Here is a 20,118-nt window from a genome sequence, read left to right as displayed (position 1 = left end):
TGAGAAAATCCTATTTTAATTTTTAAAAAGTTTTCCTTTCTGAAAAGAAGAAATGTGGGCAGTGCAAAGTTCACACTGTATTTCAGTACTCTAGTAAGATAAAAATACGCAGTGGCATTTGTTGTGGAAGACTAGGGTAACTGCCTGTGTGGTAGATAAGGGTAGATTCAAGCAAACCATTAAACACTCATTCGGGTGGGGATAAACCCATCATGGGGGGCTTTTCTCTCCTTGACAGGTATCACTTCAGTATGTTAAAAAAGGGTATCACCTTGGAAGACAACGTGCAGTAGAAGGTCCCATTTGATCAGGTTCTCCTACATTATAATTGCAGTCACTACATAAAACATAATCATATAGGTCACCCAACTTTAGTCACAGGACTTCCTGTAGTTTAGAAAAGATTCACATTTCCTATTGCCCAAGCACTTCGCGGTTAGCCTTTTTCTGAATATTTGCAATTTAAACTTTAACGTATTTAAACCTTTCACTGTAACTTTAAGGCAATTAGGTCAGGGACCAGATTATACTTCTTTCACTTCATTCTCAGCAGGATACAAGCTGTCATCTTCTTGGAAAGATCTGTTTCCTTATGCACAGGACAAGTGGGTGGGGCATAACAATGAACCAAAGTGCTACATACCAGCTGTAGCTTAAACATGGAGTCACACTAGTACCTTGCTTCAAGAATGTTTTTGCTGATCCAGGCCCATACCATGAACTTAAATGCTGCCAAGTAAATTAAGAGGAGATTATATTCAAAACAAAAAGGGAGAAGATGCACCTGTGTGGCAAACTGCAACTCAAGTCAGTCAAACAGAAGAGTTTGTTTTCTTTGTGATCTTTTCACAAAGCAGAGATGGAGTCCTGAGCAGTCTTTTTTTTTGGGGGGGGGGGGGGAAATGCAACTCTCCCCTCCAAAATGTCTTATGTCTTATTCCCGCTGCTACTGGAAATCTGGTCACTTGAAATGTTTAAACCATGGCTGAAAGAAGAAGTCATTTTACACAAGGACACCACTTCGTGAAGCAGTCCACCCTCCTCTAGGATTTCACTTCCTTTTTTAGGTTCTTTCTCCCAAGGAACTAGACTGGATGGACTTTGGATCAAGTTTGGTGATGTACAGCTTAGTGTTTCATCCCATTTTTTCTCCTCTACAGGTAAACTTCCTGGAGAACACAGATGCATAGTGAAATCTTGAGACTGGTTTGGAGATTTTATGCAAGTTTTAAGGAAGCCCACACTGTCAGAGCTAAATGCAGAGGAAGGATTTTCTCTTTCCAGCACAAAGGGAGATTCTGTGTGGCTGAGGCTAGAAGGAACACGTTTCCTTGGTGACGGGGGAAGCTGCTTCCCAATGAGGACACTGTCATCTTGCCCAAGATTCCACTCTGCTGGGTCAGAAGTCAGACCGCTGCATAGCAGAGCAAGATTGCTCTCACTCGGAGTGTTGGATTTATTCTGAAACAAAGGATACACATTTATATTACATGAGGCTTCCTGGCACTGGCTTTAATGAAACAAGGACGATTCTTCCTGACTGGACTTCTTGTGGCTCACTGAAATGATTAGGAACTAAGCAACATGGAAATTAAGTCTTAGCAAATATTTTAACCTGATGACAATTTGGATCCCCTGCAACTCTGAGGTTAATGCAACTTCAAAACAAGAAGATTGCAGATCTGTGTATTCCAGTACATGTAAAAACAACAACAACACCCTGTGCACCCCCAGAGGGCTCCCCTCCCTATTGTCATTCTGTTTGTTGGAAGGAGTCATGAATGGGGCAGGGACTGAAAGATATGGCGGGCAATTCAACAATGATACGACAAAATAAATCAGCTCCGCCAAAGGCTGATAGGACGGAGTTAAGCACAAAGATCAGTAGCTTGGGTCCACAGAAGCCACTTACAAACACACAAAGCAATATTAAACTGAGCCAGAATCAAAGCCAGTATTGTCTACTCTAACTGGCAGTGGATCTCCAGGATCTTAGGCAGGGATCTTTCCCCAACCCATTACTTTATGCTGGAAAGTGGAGATGCCATGGATTGAGTCTGGAACCTCCTGCATGCAAACCAGATGCTTGTCCACTAAGCCGTGGCCCCTATCAACACTTCTCTTATGGCACACAGTTTAGAAATGATTGTCCAGATAACCAGTGAGGTTTTTGCCTTGACTTAGTTTTGACCTTGGGATAACTGATGGTATAGACAATATTCTGGTCAGTATCACAGGTGGGCAGAGCTTACATTACACAACAAACACAGTTGCTTGAACCACTTGCAAAAGGGCAGAGGCACAAATTGTGAAGCAGAGCAAGCAAAGGTGAATGAGTGGATTCCTAATTATTCCCAACTCAGAGGGTTATCTTTTCCACGTCCGCAACACATTGGCTTTTTTGCTGAGCCTTCCACTTCCGTCCCCAGCCTCTTCTCTGGATGGCCATCAGCAGCTTAGACTTCTTTAGAAAAAAACATGGTTAAAATGGTTTTGTCCTAAAAAAAACTAAACTATACTTACATTAAATGTCAAGCAAAACCACCAACAGCATTTTGCCTTTGTTAGGACATGACTGATCAGTTTCCCTTCAAGAGTGAAACTCCTTGGCTACCAAAACACACTTGTGATTTTACATGAACATCCTATATCAGCTCTTTCAGAACCATTTATTCCAAACTATATATACTTAAATCTGTTCTGTGTTCAAAATGTGTTCCATATCCCTAAGCATCTTCATGTACTCTATGTTCTGTTCTAGAAGTGACTGAAAAGGCTGAAACTCCCCACCCCAACCCCATGATGACTGCCTTAAGAACAGAACCCCACAAGAATACTTCTAGGCCAGATCAAAGGTCAGCCTAGCCCAGCATCCTGTTTTGCAAGTGGCCTTCCAACTTTAAGACATGATGACTGGAGAATTAACATATATTCAAGACCATAAAACACTCTGGGCTGGTTATCTGTGGGGTCCCACCACTAAATACAGGTTATCACATAAAGGTTTTTGAAAGCTGAGGGAAACGAACCACTGTCTTGTAATCAATATCATCCATAGATCGAAAGAAGTCCAGACTCTTGGCTCCTGAGAGCTTTCCTTGGTCAGAACTGTGTGTGCTTAAAGTGTCCAAAATCTCTCCCAGCAAGTCCATTTCTCCTGGGGGCACTGATGTTTTGGCCATTTCTCCTGAGTCATCACTGTCATACAGATAATAAGATGTTTCCTCACTGTCTTCAGATGACAACCTAAAAAATGAACAAGTCCAGAAAAGCCACTTCATCATCATTGCTCATTATGACCATAAGAATGAATCTGGGGGGAAAAGTCAATGGTACACTTTACTTGAGATTTATAAGGAACAGTCATGACAAAATAATTTCCTTAACCCACTATGCTCCATCAGATTAGCTTTTCAAATTCAAAATTTTTAGCATAACACCAATTATCCAACGCCTTATATTTTATACAATATTTGGATCAATTTAATGCCTTTCTGACTTCTTTTAAAACATAAAGCTATACAAAGCACACTGAAATGGTGTGTGCTTTTGTTCACATCAACAAGATTTAGCAAATTGCGAAAATCTTCTTTTTGTGACATCCTGAAAAAAAGAAAGACAAGAATGCCCCTCCTTGTCCTTTGCTTAGGATGGAAAGCTAGGAAACAGTTTATTGCTGCAGGCAGAAAAAAAAACCTGTACACCTATAATGCATTGTGACAGTTCTTTGATGCGTACACTTGTGTGTGTGAAAAGCTCACTTTGGAAAAGGATAGACCCAGAATCAACTCTCTGAAAACTTTGTGACTGCAAATACTATTGTGGGGAAACCAACCCCGAGAATGTATCATGGAAATATTTCTTCTCAATGGGAGAAACAACATTGTTCTTCCCTCCATTTTATTTTCACAACAACCAACCACCTTGGTAAGGCAGGTTAGGCTGAAAGGGAGTGACTATTCCAAGGTGAGCTTCCATAGCATGAGAACAGGATCAGTTTAGGTGCAATTGTTCAGAAGGCTACCTAGCTTTCATCACTATTTTCTTATCATAGACACCCTCTTTCAGAATATCATCCCTAAGAGTATTTTATATAGAATGGAATTCACAGTGTCTTATAACAGTGACATTAAGGCAATGTTTTCCGAACTTCCAATACCTCGCTATGTTTTAAAATTTAAACCTGAAAGCACACGTTGCTCTTATCAATCAAAAAAAGTTTTTGCTTAGGAATTACCCTTTCTCAGAAGCAATCCCCCCCCCCCAGCCAATGTTTCCATTTGAACTAGACATGTCTTAAAATTGGAAATAGGAACACAGATACTCATACAGTGATATAACAGGCAGCCACCTCTAAAGATAGGTACTCTGCACTACGCCTATTCTGCAAGTATCTGAATGATCTCATCATACCCAAAGGAAAGACACAGCAGAATGACTATTCAGCTTCCCCTAATTACAAAGGCTTTGCTAATCAGTTCTAATAATACTTCTGCCTGGTAGTCTTCTTTCCCTTATTACTGCACATCTATGAATTTTACTTCAAACCCGGACATCCCTTCCCAAATGGTCCCTGCTCTCCTACCATATACATCCTTCTGAATGATGCAAAATGGTGCCCTTTATTCAGATAAGTTCCCTAGTCATATATCCTTCACCACTTGCATGGAATTCAGAATTTATTAGTAGCACTGAGATGGCTCAATGCATGAAACAGATCAGTTTCAGATCACCTTACAGCTGTACTTAAAATACCTCTAACAAAAGCTGAACACAGCTTGAAATAGACCTTCCATTTCCTAACAAGTTAACATACTTGCTTGCTCTGTCCACTTCATCATCAGCATCCTCATCCAAAGCAGAATCATGTTGGATTGTATGAAGATACCCAAACCGTGCCTGCAAAGAAAAAATTACACTTTAATTTTTTAACAATGATTTTGACAGGAGATAATTTAGAAAACTGATTGTGTTTAATGTATTGTATAGTATTTTAGGGGAAAAATTATTGTAACTTCACAATTGACTAAGCTTATCCACAGAGACAAGGCACAGCTTTTGCTCTCATTGTTTCTCTTAATTTCCCTTTATTTTTGAATGATTAAATACTGTTGCTACTGATATACTGATATATAAATGTGGCCAGGGTTGATAAAAAACAAATTAAAACATATACGCTGACAATGTTATGCTGCTGTAGAACATTCATTGTACTGTTTTACCCAGTCCCAGACCATATGTGGCTCAAGGTAAATAAGAGGATAAGTGACATTAAATATATCAATATAAATTATTAAAGAATTGTTATCATCATACTCTATATAAGGAATAGTGAAATGTGGCCCACATCAGTGGATATCAGAATTCATGGGCTGGCCACAAGTCTCATGGGCTCACACCTGTATATTCTAATAATGAAGTTGGCCAAAGCTGAGGACACTTAAATCCAGTGAATAGAGCTGTGAATGGGCAAGACAGGTCTTTTTGCAAACCTGAAACACATCCCAGGTTTGCAGAAAAATCTGTAATCTAAAAAACAAAGCAAACATTTTGGGGTCAAAAGACCAAAAATGATAAAGGGTTTCAGTTTTAACAAACAGATTCTCTCAGTAGCCACTGCGAGACAACTACAGCATACCAGACTTGGTTTCTGTGAGTAAAAGGTGGGGGACGGGGCAGCTACCACTGGGTGACTTGATACCATGCAACTGTATGACTCATCTAGGCTTGGCTGCTTGCTACTGTTCAACAGCAGCCGTGCAGCTCCCAAACCACACGCAGAGGCAATAAGATAAAATGCTCTCAATGGAACTACGATAAAAGGCAACCAGCAGACGCCCTGACAGTTGTAGTGATCTTAAGAGTCTTAAGTAGTATAGTCGTTGCTGGGCCTTTTTCTCTAGAGCTAAAGTATTTGCCCCCCATGTTAGATCCTGTTTCATGGTAATTCCCAGAAACTTCCATTCTGTCACCTGTTCTACCATAACACCATCAATAAACAACGGCTGGATGTCCAAACTACTCTTCCTGTAATCCACTATAATTTCCTTCGTCTTATTTATATTAAAAATAAGATTATTTACTTTACACCAAAGGGACAGCTGTTGAACTTCCCTCCTATACGCAGACTCATCATCCTCAGAGATGAGCCCTACCAACGTTGTATCATCTGCATACTTAATGATTTTGTTACTCAGACTGCTAGAAACACAATCAGACGTGTAAATAGTGAAAAGAAGTGGACTCAAGACACATCCCTGAGGGGTGCCAGTATTTAAGATCTTCACGGAGGAAATATATCCGTCCATTTTAACCCTTTGTGAACGACCTGACAAAAAATTCAAAATCCACTCACATATAGAGTCCGACAGCTTCAAATCTTTAAGCTTAAACAACAATCTATGGGGTGATATTGTATTAAAAGCAGAACTAAAATCTACAAACAACATTCTAACATACGTCCCCTTTTTATCCAAATGCGATAAAGCAGTATAAAGAACAGTATTAACAGCATCCTCAGTAGATCTATTTTTCCTGTAAGCAAACTGATATTCATCAAAAATAACAGGAAGGCAGGAAATAATATATTTTCGAACTAATTGTTCAAAACACTTCATTATCACAGAAGTCAAGGCCACTGGCCTATAGTCATTTAAAACCTTTGCTGGCGTCCTCTTTGGTATTGGGACAATAATGGAAGCCTTCAAACCTTCAAACAAGTAGGAACAATGGATTGTGACAAAGAACGATTGAAAATCTCAGTCTCAGTGATGAAGAGCTTCAGAGGATGGTCTGGGAGACCCAGGTTTAAATCACCATTCTGCTATGGAAACTCACTAGGCAATGTTGTGCATAGTCACATGCTATCTCACAGGGTTGTTGTGAGGAAAAAAATGAAGAAAGGAGAATGATGTAAGCCAGGGGTGGTCAACGGTAGATCTCCAGATGTTTTTTGCCTACAACTCCCATCAGCCCCAGCCATTGGCCATGCTGGCTGGGGCTGATGGGAGTTGTAGGCAAAAAACATCTGGAGAGCTACCGTTGGCCACCCCTGATAAGCACCTTTAGTCGCCATTGTGGAGAAGGGTGGGGTATAAATGAAATAATAATAAATGTAACTGAAGGTACAAGGCAGATGAAAGACAGGTTGCTGAATGTCTGAGAAGGAGAGAATGAGGTAGTGAAAGGGGAGACGATATGTGGGTTGCCAAGAAAAGGGGGGAAGGAAATAACATGAGAAGGGGGTTCAGGGGAAAGTGAAGTGCCCCCCCCCCCAGTCCTTGAAGGTTCCCTACCATGCAAGTAGGCTTCACCCAGTGGCTGGCACTGCACAACTGTGCCGTAGTTTTCTTAGGTAGAGGCTGGAGTGGGGGATAGGGAAAATTGCAAACAGAGAGGCAAATAAGGTAGGCTGGCTGTTGGATGGGGAAAAGAAAGGGAAGCAGGAAAAAAGGATCAGTTATGGAGACTTTTGGGGGAAGGGTACAGTGAGAGGGGGAAATGAGATGTACCCCGCAAGTCCTTGTAGTTTCCAACTTGTATATTCTAATAGCCAAATTGGTCATATCTGAGGACACTTAAATCTAGTGACTGAGTTGTCCTTGTCAACATTTGTGTGGGGGACCACCAAGGTGTGCAGAGGCAGGCAATGGCAAACTGCCTCTGAATGTCTCTTGCCTTGAAAACCCACAGGATCACCATAAATTGGCTATAACTTGATGGCAATTTTATTTTTTAAGATCTCAGGGTGTTTTGTTTTTGCAAACCTGGGTTGTTTTTCAGGTTTGTAGAAAGATTTGCTTTGACTGTTCATAGCTCCAAACACTAGATTTAACTATTCTCTGATCTGCCTGACTTAGCTATTAGAATACATAGGGACCAGCAGGAGGAAATCTCATTCTCCTTCCCATCCAAACCAACGTAACTATCTACCTCTCTGTCTTCACCTCCCCTCCACTGGTAGCCTCTATCTAAGAAAATTATGTCAGAGGTTTCCGTGGGGGTGGGACTGAAGCCTGGGGAGCACTGCTTCTATTAAGATAGCAAGATTATGAAAATATTTGGTTTGTCTTCCTGGTTTTTGCATTCCTAGCAGATTTATGTAAGATAAGGAGACTGTGGAAAAACATAAAGTATAAATGAAGTAAATAAATAATAAATATAACTGATGCGAGGCAGATAAAAGACAGGTTGATGAATGTCTAAGGAGAAAATGAGGCAGAGAAAGGGGAGAGGATATGGGGGTTGCCAGGAGGAGGGGAAAAGGAAATAATGTAGGATAAAGTGTTCTTGGTCTATTACTACAGAATCTCTTTAGTTATAAAAATGATTATGAGAGACTGTGAAATGCTTCTTCAACACCAACAACTACATAAAAGCTGATCAAGTCACTAGAGATTATAGAAGTGGGCATAGTGAATATGTTGACTCAATGGTTTTAAAAGATTTGAAAGTGTTAGCACATCTGAGTGGAAAAAACCAATTGATTTTGTATGAGAACATTCACAGTTATGATTAAAAAGCCATCTTTTCCTGGAAAAATACATTTTAAAACATCCTTGAATCACAGAATCCTTGAATTTCTTGAACTTCCTTGAAAACAGGTTTTCTCTTCCTTGGAGTCTGGCCTGAGCAGATACCAGGAAATTCCCTATATCCCCTGTGGGATTATGGAATTGTGCACCTTTGGAATTACAACAGTTCCCACAGTTTTTGCAGTCTCCACAGAGTCTTGGGAGATAATGGGGTGTGGGAACAAATTCTATATGAAAGGGTAATGGAATTCCCATATATAGAGCCTTAGTCTGATAATCTTTGATCTTTTATCAGAAAGAGGATAGCAAAATTTGTTATGAATTCCATTCCGACAGAACTTTGCAATCATTCTAATGATGCCAGAAAGCATCAGAGCGTGACAGAACAGGAGGAGGCATACAGAAGAACTTTAAGATGCAACTTCTCTCAAACAAGTGGTTAACATTTTAAAAAAATGAAATTTCAAATTATGACAAGAAAAGTCTATGAGTATGAAAAGCACTGACACATTCAAAGTTCTAAATAAATTTAGTCAAGCACTTGTACATGTGTGTGTACACATATACACACATACAGACATTATTACATCCCATCCTAGTGCCCTTGTTTAATTTTAATTATTCACAATCAAAACAGCTGTTCCTTGGAGTAAAGGAAGGCACCCGTTTAAGATTTTAGAAGTGATCTTTGCTTTATTTTTATTAAAAGTTCTTCTTACCTTGTGTTTCTAAGCTTACCAAATATAAAGATATGAGGGAAATAGTCTCTTTTTATTAAAATATGGATGCATTATTTCTGTCAACAGAATAAAATCTCATGGGACTACCCCTGAAGGTCCATAGCCTGGTTTCAGAAAACAATGAATATTCAGCTTGTAAATATGGCAGGTTAAAAAAAGAAAAGGTGCCCTTGGGAAATGGGAACTGAATACTCCAATTAGAGTTGGCAAAATTCCACTGGAAGTAACAGTTACCCTCATCTTCATTACTTAAAAAAATCCCACAGAAATTGTGTTATGCCAGTATTTTGCATACTTACAGCACTGATTAAGATGGGGCAGAAAATATTCCCATTTGGAAATGAAATTAATAGGGACTTTCTCCTGTTCTAACAGTATAGCAGTAGGGTAGTGATAACTACCATTTTCTGATACAGCTGGACATTTGCTGACATTTAAAAATTTAGGAATGTTTATAGGACAGACAATTCTTGCATAAAATTAGTGAAAAAATGTCAATGGTCCCAATGCTTTTAAAGGTTTAATGTTGATAATCATTTAAAATACTTTTTGTGAGAAATGCATCCTACAGTCACCATCCCATTCATTTTCATAGCAAGTCCATGAGGAAGACTGCTCTCATTTTAAATAGAGAAAGGACAGTGGCTCTAAGTCAGTAAACTGCAAGAGAACTTTGGTTTTTGACACATAGATTTCCCACTCACCACCACTGCCTGCTGCAGCCTTGTAAGTACTCCCAAAAAGCCACCTCTGAGAGGGTTTGGGAGGTGGGGTGGGAAACAAGTTTGCATGCGGCATGGAAAACTGAGATAAGAAAGGGGGGGGGGAGGTGAAACTCTTTTCTGCCCTGCTCAGAAGTATTCTTCTATTTGCTTAGGGCCATGTCTGATTGCAAGTCAGTAACACCCTAAGAACACTGAGAGAGTAGTGAGGCAATCAGTGTTATTTTAGCTGTTTAATACTGTAGTATCCAATCCACATAGAATGGATAAGCTGAATGTAAGAAAATGGAATGATGTGTGTTCAGCAGGGCTTTTTTTGTAGCAGCGACTAGTTTGCATATTAGGTCACATACCCCTGATGTAGCCAATCCTCCAAGAGCTTACAGGGCTCTTACAAGTTCTTTGAAGAGTGCGCTGGAGAAAGCTTCTCTCCCCCTTATGGGGGGAGGGGGAGCAAACCTCCTCCAGCATGCTCTTCAAAGAACTTATAAGAAGCCCAGGTCCTGTCGAAGCGGGTAGGGCCAAGCCTTGCTGCGGCGCTCCTCTGATCATGCCGGGGGGGAGGGGGCGCTGCACTGTGGAAGGGAAGGGAGAGGGCAGGTGGCGGGGTGGTGGCTGGGGAGAGACAAACTTAGGCATTTTCTTGGGCACAGGGGGGAGCCCAATTTGGCGACCCCCTCCTGGTGCCCCAGGCAAATGCCTAGTTTGCCTAGTGGGTGAGCCGGCCCTGCTGGCAGGGTTGGTTTGAATGAAACTAACCCATTTTTACTTCAGTGGGAGCTCCTTCTTTGCACATTAATCACTTCTCTTAGGACTGAGGTTTTGGCTGGATTTTTGTACATCTGGATTTTCATAACACAATTTGTATAGTCAGTGAGAGATAATCTGTTTTCAAACAGTTAAGCAAATTATACTTGAACTGAAAGCTCAGACCTGGACATTAATAGCCATTCAGACAGAGCTGTGCAAAACCTTCAAAGGCTGATGCTTAAGATCTCAGAAAACTACTGTATATATTCAAAAGGAAGATGTACTTGAATGTAAAACAACCCCCTTAAAAATGTCATACAGACACAAATATATTGTTGGACATAACTTGTATGTGAATGCAAGATTATCCTTCTTTCTTCTGGTGGCATACCTATGGCGAGGGGGGGGGGGAAATCTAGCCTTGCATTTGAGTAAATACTGTGTGCAGTCTTCTGAGATATGTTGTAGAGCAAAGAAGTTTCTATGTCTTGGGAATGAGAGAGCTACACAATCCCCAAGTTCATTTGACCTATGTGAGAAGTTCCCTGACTTGACTGAGCTGAAGTTTAAGGCAGTTGCTCTATAAATCTCCCCACTCCTCAGAGGCATGGTGTTAGAACAGGGCAGTTACCAGTCATATGGGCTGGGGTAGAACCTATATAGTGTATTTAAAGGGACTCTGTCAGAGCTTTAACTCAGTTGATGGGATAACATCTCTCAGCTTGCTCAAACAAGCTCAGTTTAGCTCTTTTGATCCCAAGGTGTGAAGCTCCTCTACCTTCAAACTAACTCATACAGTCTCCTAAACCTGTGTACTTCTGTCTGAGTTGTCATTACTGTCCAGGATTTATATAAAACACAAACAATATTTGAAGGGTATAATTGAGATTATGCTAACTCCTGACAGCAATGAAAGTGAAACTGAACAACAAAAAAGGTTTTAGGCTGTTTTATTTTCATCCACAGAGGACATGCGTGTCAGGGTAGAGGAATAATTTGTGTCGCTTATCACTGGTGACATTACAGGGTCTCATAGATGCTCTGCCCACAGAAGATAATTCGAAACATACTTTTCAAAGTTCTCATGAATGGCAAGGGAGGGGCATATATTCAGATTATTTTGAGGGGAAGGTTAATAAATTCCAAAAGGAGAGTCATAAATCTTTTCTAAATCTTTACGAGATGAAGCAACATAGAATGTGCACCTGCAAAAAATGACAAAGTCATTTAGGATATCTTTACTTTACTTACGTTGCCTGCTGTTTGCAGTTACTTAAATTAAGCTCTTAATTTTTGTCTTTTCTGCATTTTTGTGCAAAATTTTCTCTGCCATTTTTTTAGGGTGTGGGGGGGAAGCAACAGTTTCCTTCCTGATCAGTATTCTAATAATAACCAGACCTCTTCCATTTACAACAAGGAGGGAAAAAGCAGCATTTGTTTCAAGTTTTAGGAAAGTTGTATAAAGCTTTTAATTTGGGGGCACTTGCACAAAATAGGCAACAAATTTACCTAACATCTGCCACTTCTACGTGTTTATAGAACAAATGCTACATCATTATAATTTGTGAACTCTTGGATTGGAAAACAGCCAAGTTTGTGTTTGTTCAATTTAACATGCAAGGAATTTCTCCATTCTTGGCAAGAGCAGCTCCCTTTAATGCAACCCTTAAAGAAACTTTATGCCATTTTGATACAGTTGGAACAACATTATCAGAGACTACTCCACAGTTGCTGGCTTCCTTTGCTGTGGAACTCTGTTTACAACCCAGCCTGAATAGTTTCCAACATTTTTAAAAACTCTCTTATTTGAGCAAACATTCAATGGCCAGAGTTGTGTGGACTAAACTGAGTATTTTGTTATTATTGCTGCATTATTTATAACCACTGCTTCCTATCCTGAACCCTTGGAACAGACAGCATGGAAATACAATTGATTAGGTAAGTAAGAAAAATTGTGCAAGATCCAAGCCATCGTTTTGTTGTTGTCAGGGACTGGGGCCAACAGCAGTTTCCTGTATTGTGTCCTCAAAGCATACGCAAGTTGAAAAAGAAGAACCTGGTTACCACGTGTTAGAGGAAACTAAATTTCTTGGGTGCATTTGGTGATGTTTCTCCCCTGAAGGGAAGGAGGGCTGCAGAACCCAGTAAACTCTGCTGGTGACTGTTGTAGAACAAAATAGCACTTGTGTTTACTAATATCTTTCTGATGGAGCAATTAGTATTTTTTTTTTGTGTGTGTTAAAGAAAAAAGGGTTCTGCAAGGTAAATACATTCGTTAATAGGAATGGGGCAAATGAAGAAAAGTGACACTAAAAGTGACCATAAAAGCTTTAAAATGGACGTCCTAAAACAGAAGTAAAACAAAATCAAATTCATTGAATGCAAGGCTTTTTTGGAGCAGGAATGCACAGAAATGCAGTTCCAGCTGGCTTGGTGTCAGGGGGTGTGGCCTAGTATGCAAACGAATTCCTGCTGGGCTTTTTCTACAAAAAGTCCTATGTGAAACAATGGTGATGCCAGGTTGTGTGGCCTAATATGCAAATAAGTTGCTGCTGGGCTTTTGGTTGAATGAAATATATTGCATTACTTATCAAAATACAGATAATTGTCTGTGAATTCTGTCAATAAATAATGAATAGGCTAGATGAAGTAAGATCTTGAGGTATATCAAATATTACTCCAGTAAGGCATTATAAAATTGCTTGCATGGAGTTTGTGATGATTTGAACATTAGTTTCCACAACCAATTGTGGGATGTAAGCCAGTACCTATGCCAATTTTGTATATTTTGAGACTGGTTGCTCAAGGCATTCAGGGGAAGAGGGGAAGTATCCCTAGTATTTAGCCACAAAGTAATACAAGATAAAATTACCAGGTTAGTTGCTCTTTTGAGCAGCTCTGAGAATGTAAGTAGTCAATTAAATGAAGAGGCAAGCTGAGGCAAGTCAAGAACTAATTGTTTTCCTAAACCTATGGAAGACATTTCATATTAAGATATTTTTTAAAAAAATAGAAAACAGGGCTTGAAATATGCATTCTCTCCACAATATTTCTCTATTGGGGCTTTCACAGAACCCTCTGTAGGTGCAGTGGTGTAGGTCTACACAATAGGCCATGCACGCCCAAGCAGACTTTGGACTTGGTCTTATCACACAGCAACCTTTCCTCCCCACATTCTGCATGTCTCTATCATAAATGGGGGTAGGAGGGAAAATGAAGGGGAGGCATTGCAGCATTGGCATCAAACAATTAAAACAACACTGCATTTAAAAGTAAGAAAACCGTTTTGTTTCTAAAGGATGCTGCTGGGCTATGGTTCATTCATGCACCGTTCACCATCTATGTACTTATAGAAAAGGTATTTGTACCACCAGGGGGCAGTCTTGTAGTCCATAATGTGCCGTGCTTGCCATCCCAATCTTTCATTTTTAATTAAAAGATATGCTGAGTAGTTTTTGCAATATGGATGGATCATAATTGACATGCAAAGACAAAAAAGATCCTCTTCTAAAACAAAAATGCTCATTAACAAGTGCATTCGCAGATTATACTCTCTTTTGTCCAAAATATCTTGCTAATTGACTGAATCTCGCATATTCCACAAAAAGATCCGTTTCTTAAAGCCCGAAGCACACTACTAAAGCACAGATGCAACACTGCTCATTGTTACTCTATATGACATCTGTCACATATAATATTTTATTCCCATTACTTTAATTGCTAGGCAGGAATTAATGCTGTCCTGGCTTCATGCAGAAATTCCAGCAGGAGTCAAGGCAGAAAGGCAAGAGAGCTACATGAGTGAACCACAGCAAGAATTTAAAGGTTTCGCCTGAATCCAGTTCCAATGGAAAACACACAGGTATTTCTCTTTTTTGCTTCTGAAATGACTGTATTCAATTTCACTTTGATTATTTGCATGCAGCTTTTAGTTCATTGTATGGATTTTCCACCATGTCAGGACTGAGTGCGTTTTGCTCTGTGTGCTCTCCACCAACCCCTCCCTACTGACAGGACAGGAAGGCAAAGAGCTACTGAGTATGCCATTTCTCTGCTAGTCATCGGAAGGAGGGGGATGGGAAGTTCCTGATGTATGGGACACCCTGCTCTCTGAAAATGATCAAGATGCCACCCTGCAGGGGACTTGCCATGTGAGCAATACCAGCCACATGGAACACATGCTGCAGCTGAATTGCAGGAGTTCATTTTTAAGGGAAGGATATGCCTCCTGCCACAGCTTAGCTTACTTCGTGTTTAAGGGCAAAATGTGAGAACGTTAATTCAGCCAAGTTCTATGGGTCAAGCAACATCCAAGGTCACACTGGGGAGCTTTTTGAAAGGCTTCATAAATTATATTAGAGAGAGACTATTTTGCTGATGTTATATCACATGCTGTAATTACCCAGAATTTTTCAGGGTAGAGTGCAGCAGCATATAACAAGATTCAAACAATTTGGGTTGGTCTGTTGTCATTACAGAAGCTATGTTAGAAAGAATTCCAATGTGTTTAAAATGTGGCAGCTTTATGAAAAGTGGGTTGTATGATACATCTGATATATGTATTTCTAATAGTGTCAATACATTAAAATTCTTGAAAAGCCTGCATTTGCTATCCACATGCCTTTTATAAATCATAAAATATTTATTACAGCTACAAGTTACTGCATGCCTCAAGGAACAAACCTAACATACGTCTTACTGGAGACAAGGATGCCCTTGCTAGCTTATTAATTATAAAATGAGCATGTAGTTGTGTCACATAATACTCTTTAAAATACTTGAAAAACCACTGACAATTTTAACTGTGGATGGTTTCATTTAAAATGTCCACAGTCTACCCCATCAACTGAGATAATGCTTACAAGGAGGAAAAGCAGAGAAATCATATTCATGGTAGCAAGCAGATTTGCCAAGGTATTTGCCTTTGTTACATTTGTTCTGTCCTTATTTTTAAGCAATGCTATAGAAACAGAATTGAATTTTAACTCATTTTGCAAGAAAGTGATAAAGAAGAAAAATGAAGCCAGCAAAGCTATGATCGTGGCTATCTGAGATTAGGAATTTATTTCTAGTTTAGGCTTTTCTTTTTTTAAAAAAAAAAAGAGAAAAGCTTGCATATGGAATGAAAATGTGTGTGTGGTGGAACAGAATTTGTTCCCCCACCCCACCACCACAATGCTGCATTCAACCTAATTTACACAGAGGATAGAAGAATTATTAGTTAGCCACGAAGACACTAAAGAGTTAACAGTAAAATACATGCCAAGGTTTTAATAAGGCTTAACAATAAAAAAAAGCTTCAGCCCTCTACTTTCACTAGATTTTGTTGTGGTGGTTTTTCCCTTGCTTAGGGCAATCCATCTGTTAATTTTGACTTGCAATACAGTTCAGCTCTCTCTCCTTCTCCCCCTCCCTCCTCTGCACACCCACAACCAAACAGCCCAGAATAGCTATGAGGAGGATGACACACGTATTACAGAAATAGAACCATTCTTTTCAAAGATCAAGCGTGCATTTTGGAGGGTGGCTGTGGACTTGCTTTTGGAGCTTTTGTCACTTACAGGAGCTTCATTTCTCACACAAAAAAATAGGGAAACTCAGACAATTAAACCGTTTATGGAGAAAAAAAATTATTTCCCTTCTAAATAGTGCAGGGAATGGTTATGCATAAAATGTATGAATTCTTAAAAATCTATTGTTGATCTAAAAACTAAAAAAACCCAAAAGCCTACACTGGCTGTGATAGAGATTAGTAAATATTCATTGTTAACAACTGATCTGCACTGTGACCAATGCTGATATTCTCCCTGGGCCAAACTGGCCTTGTTTTCAATAAAAGCAGAGAAGTACCCTCTCCCTGGAGCCCTGTTAGACTGACGCTGCAATTGGAACTGTCATCTTCACACAAAAGCAAAGGGGCTGGGTTTTACAAACGCAAAGCCTAATTGGGAGATCTTCATGGCTGTACCCTTGACATTTATTTAAACCTCATCAAAAAAACAGGAAATAACTGTACTAATTAGCAGACTGGCATACAAACTACTATTTGTTGGGGTAAAAAGCATATTCATATTCTGCTCTAGAAAATAACAATAATACTAATGACAATGTCAAAAACAACAGCATCAATGTGATCTACCAAAATGAAGACAACTTGGGTTTTTCTCCTGCTTTATAATTACAACTTTTCAAACTGCCTGGCCTCAAAATTATTGATCCATTTTTAATAACTGCATATTACTGATCTGGCATTTGCCTTTTAGGAGAAAGTAACCTATGTTGCTTAAAAAGGCAAACCAAAGATAGGGTCTGAACAGATAATGCACTATTAAATTTAAGGCTTTTCTTGGTTTCAACAATTCCATGGCTTAAAATAAGGGCACTGGTTTACAACAATTTATTTGGATAAAGAATATCCCCCCCCCCTCAAAAAAAACCCTCTTCATTTTGTTTGGCCTTTGAAAATGTATCTATCCATGTAAATTTTGAAATGAAATTATTTAAATGGTTGCTGAACAGGCACCTAAAGAAGGACAAGGTTGGAACACCATTAGACATATAAGACATTATTTAGGCCCATATACACTAAGTAGTTAAAGATTCCTAAGTTTCATTTTACAATACAAAACAAGGATCTCTACCTAGACAATGATGTTTGAGTTGTCACATTAAGTTCTTTTATTCCTCTATATAATTCGTGTTTTTAGCCAGCCATTAAGATTTGGGTGTGTTTAATTACCCAGTTTATGCATCTGTTGATATGACACATTGTTCTCAAAACTTGTCCAAAAAGATCTAAAATATATAATAAATTAAGTATTCTGCCAGCACACAGCTCTCAATAATGATGCAACATACATTTATAATTTATTAAGGCTGTGCTATTATTGAACAATTAAAATGGAACACCAGAAAGAACTAACTGGAAAATAAATCAATAGATGTCTTATTTTCATGGCTGCAGTAAGCATATAAAATATATATATATATCTGTGAAAATCCAAATTAAAGAGAAACCTCTCTATAAAAGACATTTGTATATTTAAAACAAAAATAAAATATCAGCTTATGGAACATATTAAACTGAAAATGACATACTAGCTGTCATAATTCTTAAAAGTGTTAACTATACATTTTACAGCTCATATGTAGTATTTGCTTTCTCAGTTGTCAATATATTAAATATTTACAAAACTAGGTTTCTGAAGAACTTGATGCACTGCAGTCTACATGTGAACATATACTGAGAAACTACGGACAAAAAAGTTATCTTCATAGACTGAATAGAGCAATTTGCCTAATAAAAATGCACCATGCCTGTATTACAGCATGTTTATGCTCTTTGGACTTATGCGTTTGGTAGCAAGAAAAGTGCAGTTCACAATTCTAAATGTTATCATATGCATGAACACCATCACATCACCAAATCAAGGTTCTGAATATTGTACTCCCAGGTACAGACTCTAAGGGCGTTTTCGCACTCACCTTCAGCCGGCGCGACCCCCCTCTTCACCGCGCAGGATCTGCGCAGATTTCGCACTAAACGCCGTGGAGCAGCCGGAAGAGCCGGAAACTCCCAGCGCTTTTGCGGCGCAAACCGAAACCGCCAAAAAGTTTCCGTTTGCGCTGCTTTTGCGCCGGGAGTTTCCGGCTCTTCCGGCTGCTCCGCGGCGTTTAGTGCAAAATCCGCGCAGATCCTGCACGGTGAAGAGGGGGGTCGCGCCGGCTGAAGGTGAGTGCGAAAACGCCCTAAGTTACTTGCACCCATACTCTGCTTCTCTGAACCAAGGCAGGTACAACTATGTTGGCCCTGTGTAAAAATTCCAGCATTGTACAGTGATGCCAAGGGATACTTTTTTATAATAAGGAAAGAACCTACCCATGTATATATGACACAGAAACAAATAGTTGAGAACAGCAGCCCGCCCAGCCTAGCCCCTACTCTGACAAAATACAACCAAGTTTTCAGTTTAGTTGCACCTTTAAGACTAAGGAAGTTTAATTCTGGGTATAAATTTTTATGTTCAGACACATTTAAACAGACTTCCTCAAGCCTTACATATAGGTAGAGTGAGGCTTCAGGAAGTCTGTTTAACATATCCAAAGGAGTGTGCATGCACATGAAAGCTTATACCCAGAATTAAACTTTGTTAATCTTAAGGTGCCACTGAACTCAAACTCTGATCTACGGCTTTAGAACAACATGGCTATCCACCTTGAAATATTAGTTAAATTAGGGAACAAGTGCTACAGATACAGAAATGTGTGTCCCTTGCCTGGCACAGGATACCATTTTATCTTTTGTAGCCCTTTTTAAGTGTAACTCTCAAAAGAATTAAGAAGTGAGTTGCCACACAAGGCTTAACATTTATCTTAACATTATGGGAGAATAAACTAGTTTATGTGAATTGTTATTTTTCTAAAAAATTACAGTTGCTGCTACTCAGTGCTTTTTTGTAGCAGGAACTCCTTTGCATATTAGACCACACACCCCTGATGTACCCAATCTTCCTGGAGCTTACAGTAGGTCCTGTACTAAGAGCCCTGTAAGCTCGAGAAGGATTGGTTACATCAGGGGTATGTGGCCTAATATGCAAAGGAGTTCCTGCTACAAAAAAAGCCACTGCTAGACGACCAGATCGATAGGATCCGATCCAACATTTTTCCCTCTGCCATTTTACCCTCAGAACAATCCAGTAAAGTAGATTAGACCCGAGGTGAACTTCCCATCTGAGCAGTAATTTGAAACTGGGTGTGATAACCTAACCACTACACCACAATGGCTCTAATAATAAATTTTCCATCACTTATAATTCAGTCCATAGGAGGTGAGTTTTTATTTATTTATCTGATTTCTAGCCCACCCTCCCCTATAACACAAGGCTCACAGCAAGTTACAATACTATGATAAAATAAAACACATTAAACATAATATTAATAATTGTTAAAAGCCAAATATAATATCATTTATGCTGCCATTTAATACCACTGTTCCTGAGTCAACTCCACATACATGCACAGCAAATGATAGCTGATACTACAGGAGGTGGACAGATCAGCAGGAAACAATATAAGATGGAAGCGTACCACGAGAACTGAAAACCAACAGATCTCCACTGCCTCAACCATAGGCCTGGAGGAACATCTCCATTTTGCAGGCCCTGCTGAACTGTATTAAGTCCCACAGAGCCTGGATCTCTCCTGGGAGAGTGTTTCCCTATGGCAGGTGTCATGATGCCAAGCATAGCCTTTTTAGGTAGTCAAAGGTGCCACCTCCTTTTTTCACCAAGCAGAAAATTTAGCTGGTGCCAAACTTAGGTTCCTACTCATAGATACATATGAGCACTGGCACCCATTGAAGAAGTATGGGAG

The 20,118-nt window shown here is 39.5% G+C and overlaps 1 protein-coding gene across 1 annotated transcript in view; it reads right to left on the bottom strand.

Annotated features, from left to right (window-relative positions):
* Window positions 1-739: 739 nt before the first annotated feature.
* The window catches only part of DENND1B (DENN domain containing 1B), a 272,657-nt gene continuing 253,278 nt past the window's right edge, over window positions 740-20,118 (bottom strand). Inside the window, exons 21-23 of the mRNA XM_060232357.1 lie at window positions 4,817-4,899; window positions 3,030-3,246; window positions 740-1,461 (exon numbers count right to left, since the gene is read on the bottom strand). Of these exons, the coding sequence (XP_060088340.1) occupies window positions 928-1,461; window positions 3,030-3,246; window positions 4,817-4,899 (834 nt within the window). The 3' untranslated portion in view covers window positions 740-927. The remainder of the gene's footprint in view (window positions 1,462-3,029; window positions 3,247-4,816; window positions 4,900-20,118) is intronic.

The sequence above is a fragment of the Heteronotia binoei genome, chromosome 2 (assembly GCF_032191835.1).
Source record: "Heteronotia binoei isolate CCM8104 ecotype False Entrance Well chromosome 2, APGP_CSIRO_Hbin_v1, whole genome shotgun sequence".
NCBI lineage: Eukaryota > Metazoa > Chordata > Lepidosauria > Squamata > Gekkonidae > Heteronotia > Heteronotia binoei.
The sequence above is the reverse complement of the archived record's forward strand: the minus strand, read 5'-3'. Positions and strand labels throughout refer to the sequence as shown.